General features: G+C 41.7%; 1 protein-coding gene across 1 annotated transcript; it reads left to right on the top strand.

Moving 5' to 3' along the window:
• Positions 1–323: 323 nt before the first annotated feature.
• On the top strand, positions 324–3,858 carry LOC100844271 (mitochondrial uncoupling protein 1). Its single transcript, XM_003569111.4, has 9 exons — positions 324–585; positions 993–1,199; positions 1,315–1,384; positions 1,534–1,664; positions 1,752–1,850; positions 1,924–2,028; positions 2,125–2,199; positions 3,320–3,406; positions 3,505–3,858. The coding sequence occupies exons 1-9, from the start codon at positions 520–522 to the stop codon at positions 3,529–3,531; spliced, it is 867 nt and encodes a 288-aa protein (XP_003569159.1). The 5' UTR covers positions 324–519; the 3' UTR covers positions 3,532–3,858.
• The last annotated feature ends 224 nt before the right edge of the window (positions 3,859–4,082 follow it).

The following is a 4,082-nucleotide window of genomic DNA, read 5'->3' as shown; positions in this document are numbered from 1 at the left end:
GGACCGGCTAGCACGTACGACTCCAGTAGAGATGCGGTCTACATTGACTCTATTTCCATTGCGATTGCTCTTCGACTAATATAAACAACCATCGCTAGATCTTTGTTTTTTGGTTTTTGTTTGGTTATATTTGGGTGCACAAATGCACAATCTTATACAATTGACATAAGCAGGGCTTTTTGAAATTTGTGTATGGATTTTGGTTCTTATGATGTTCTCAAATCCGCATTGTAGCTAGAAGTTGCAGATTTGATTTGGCGAGTTGCTCATGCCTTTTGTTTACAATGCGTTTCGCATTTTCTTGCAGCTCCGTTAAAGCAGGACTGCTTCGCTGAGGGAGCGACCAGCCTCCAGCTGTCCAGCAGCCTGAGCAGCCGAAAATGGCCAGGAAACAAGAGGACCCTGAGATCTGAATCTGGATCTTGATTAGTAGAGTCCACTCTGGACTTAAGCAAGCATCCTTCTTTCTCTCTGGGCTCGTCCTTGACCAAACCGCCGCCACCGCCGCGCCGGGATAGAATGGCAACGGCGTCCTCCTTCGCCGCTATGTTCATCAGCAGCGCCATCGCTGCCTGCTTCGCTGAGGTACACCACAGCATTTCAATCTCTCTTGCTCTATTCCTGGCTGTGCTGCTGCCTAGCAGATCATTTGGGGATTGGGAAGCATGCCTAATCGAACTCGAATACTCGATCCTACTAAATTCACGATGACATCCAAGAAAAACAAAGATAGCAGCTTTCAGATTCGGTACTATATACTCGATTACTATGTTTCTTGTAAGTATGAGGAACTGGAGGATCATTCCATTTTCCTCGGCTGAGCTGCTACACTACACTAATACTATCTAGGTTTGGCTTAGGAAAAGCCGGAAAGGGTTTGTGAAAGTTGCCCTACCTCTCCTTGCCCTGGATATGATACCGTGTGATGAATATTCTAACCCGGTGTATATTGATACACAAAATGAGATTGTTGCTGTCAATGATTCGATCAGGTGTGCACCATTCCTCTGGATACAGCCAAGGTGCGACTTCAGCTGCAAAAGAAAACGGCTGCTGGGTCTGCAGTTACAGGGGGGATGCTGGGCACAATGAAGTCCATCGCAAGGGAGGAGGGCGTAGCTGCACTTTGGAAGGGCATCGTCCCTGGCCTTCACCGCCAGTGCCTTTATGGTGGCCTCCGCATCGGCCTGTATGAGCCTGTCTGTGCTCCTCCTTCGATTTCACATTGCAGTTGCACTGCATTCCCCTCCCTCCTTCAGTTCAGACTTCAGATGCCTAACTGCCTGACACCATTGCTCCTGCCGTGCACTGTAGGTGAAAGCGTTATTTGTGTTTGTGGGTGATGCTGCTTTATTGAACAAGATTCTTGCTGCTCTTACAACTGGTTGGCATATCCATTTTCTCTTCACTTGAAAAAACTCCACTTCTTTCATAACACGGCCACAGCCTAGTTACCCTGGTACAATGAAGGCTTAGGTTAATTCAATGCGGATAATGGAACACACACTGAATAAATTATCTATACATTCATAGGTATCATAGCAATTGTTATCGCAAATCCAACTGATCTTGTCAAAGTGAGACTGCAAGCTGATGGAAAAGCTACCGCTGTCAAGAGGCACTATTCTGGAGCACTCAATGCCTATGCTACCATAATCAGACAGGTTGCTGCTATGATTCATCCTGTAACAAGCAGTGGAAGTTTACAAGATAATTCCTCTCCATGGTCTGTAAGCTTGTTATTTTTCTAGGAAGGTATTGGGGCTTTGTGGACCGGCCTTGGTCCAAATATGGCACGCAACGCCTTAATTAACGCTGCTGAGTTGGCCAGCTATGACCAATTTAAACAGGTGCCTATTATTCTCTTTCGTCTTTTGTCTCTGTTTATTTACCACTCTTGACCACTTTGCTCTGTTTGTGCAGATGTTCCTAAATCTTCCGGGATTTTCTGACAATGTTTATACCCACCTTTTAGCTGGACTTGGTGCCGGTATTTTCGCTGTTTGCATTGGTTCTCCAGTGGATGTGGTATGCTCTGTAAATGATTTATACCTCACCATTTACCTTATCTTATATACAAATGCTTTGGGTTTCATGAAATTTAACCATGTGAGTCCTATGTAGGTGAAATCAAGAATGATGGGTGATTCAACATACAGAAGTACAATTGATTGTTTTGTCAAGACATTAAAGAATGATGTATGGCAACAATTTCCATTCCTTTCAGTATTATGCTGTTTTATACCTCCAAATCTCCAAGAATTTCATAGCAGATGGCTTTTTCTGTTGCTCCATCAATATTCAAACATTTGTAGCAACAAGAGCCATTTCCCTTGGGGACTTGGGTTCTTCCTTGTGAAACTCATGTCATATCTGTATTCTATCCAATATGTCAACCTTTGCTCTAAATACACCTTCACCTGTAGCCCAATAAAAAATGAGAATGTAGTTGATATTTTGGTCCAGGTAAATATTCACCTTGGTAAGTTATTGTTTTCTGTTTCTATGGGCGTCTAGTTGGTTTGTTCAAGATATGTATAATGCGTGTGGAGAGTATCCAGGAGGTAAATGTTGTTTTATTGCTGACTACCTTTTTGCTGGATTATTTCTGGGTACAGGATGTTGATTTCACAGCTTAATCAGGAAGCATGTGCATGCCATAAACAAAGAATACTCGAGAATTCTAATACAAATATGACAACGCACTTAGGTGTGTATTTGAGAAAAAAAAAGACTAGAGAATTTTAGAGTACTAAAGAGAGTGAGGGAAGGTCATTCATTCTTGGGGAAAACCAATAAAGAGAAGGCACATGCCCCCTTTGACCACTCCAAAGCTTTTCATGGGTAATTTTAATGTTTGTTATTTAGTAGTACCATTGAAGAACAAGCAGCAAAGGGATATTGGGATTTCGTTTCGTAGGTTAGCCTCCGTTTTGTACTAGTTCCCCACCAATTAGGCCCCAAATTTTCGTGTCTGTTCTGTCTGGGCTGCAATCACTTTAACACTTAGGTGATTTGCCACACCAGAGTTTCATGCAATGGCATGACACATTTCGCGAACATGGCATGTCATTTCTGTTTAAAATACTTTCTTTAAGGAGACACACCTCCTGTGAGAACATATGGAAGCAACTTGCGATTGTACCAAGTAGCGACCTCTTCTGGTTGTTGATATAGTTTTGAATGCTGCAGATACTTGTGCTGAAGATATGGGCTATATTATGCACAGATATAGAATGCTAATGTCATATATTAGGTGCTTCGAAGCAAATCATTAGTACAAACATTGATACTGATTGGTGATCGTTCTTTTCTGCAGGGACCTGCTGCTTTCTATAAGGGATTTATTGCAAATTTTTGTCGAGTTGGGTCTTGGAATGTGATAATGTTCTTAACTTTGGAACAGGTAACCTTTTATTATGCTCCAACATAACTACACTAAAAGTTCTGCACACACACAATTGTCCTGGAAAAGTAATGACCTGTTTTGGTCGAATATAAAAGGTTCGAAGATTCTTTCTGCAAGGATGATGTGCAATCTGCCCAGCATGATTCGGTCGAGTAAGCTGGCTACAGCTTCTGGAGCAACGGACATATGCAATCAATCAGCATAGGATTCAGATACACCATTGTACAGGAGAATGCATTGTCATGTTGTAATATCTCTGATGACTACGGCGCAATCAATCATGATCACGTTGTAAATTATTTGGCCTTATTCGAGGCGTCATATTTAACTGTTTTTTTGTACAATTCGATGTTTAGAATAGTAACTGGAACTGTTTTTTAAGCAGTAACATTTGCTTGTTTCCTTAATATGAAGATACACCACAAGGAACTTTCTTTATAATCTTTAAATACATGTTAACTAGTATTTTTGTGTTCCTTGTCGTTAATGGTGGACCTTTGGTGGGATCCCCTTTGCATCGCTAGTGACCAAATGGTGGTTTTTCTTGACTTAGTTTTGTTTGTAGCATTCCTGCATGAATACTGCACTGCCGGTCTTTCTATCACAATAAATCAGTCCTTTTGATAGAAAGATCTCCTACACTTCTCAAACTTTTATAGCTTTGTACTGCCAC

Source organism: Brachypodium distachyon, chromosome 2 (genome assembly GCF_000005505.3).
Source record: "Brachypodium distachyon strain Bd21 chromosome 2, Brachypodium_distachyon_v3.0, whole genome shotgun sequence".
Classification (NCBI taxonomy): domain Eukaryota; kingdom Viridiplantae; phylum Streptophyta; class Magnoliopsida; order Poales; family Poaceae; genus Brachypodium; species Brachypodium distachyon.
Note: the sequence above shows the minus strand (reverse complement) of the source record. Positions and strands in the feature narration are given on the sequence as shown.

Excerpts from the sequence above, each read along its gene's own strand:
- LOC100844271 (XM_003569111.4), top strand. The coding sequence starts at position 520 with ATGGCAACGGCGTCCTCCTTCGCCGCTATGTTCATCAGCAGCGCCATC. Across the intron at positions 586-992 it reads TCGCTGCCTGCTTCGCTGAG|GTGTGCACCATTCCTCTGGA; the intron begins GTACACCACAGC and ends TGATTCGATCAG. Across the intron at positions 1,385-1,533 it reads TCTTGCTGCTCTTACAACTG|GTATCATAGCAATTGTTATC; the intron begins GTTGGCATATCC and ends ATACATTCATAG.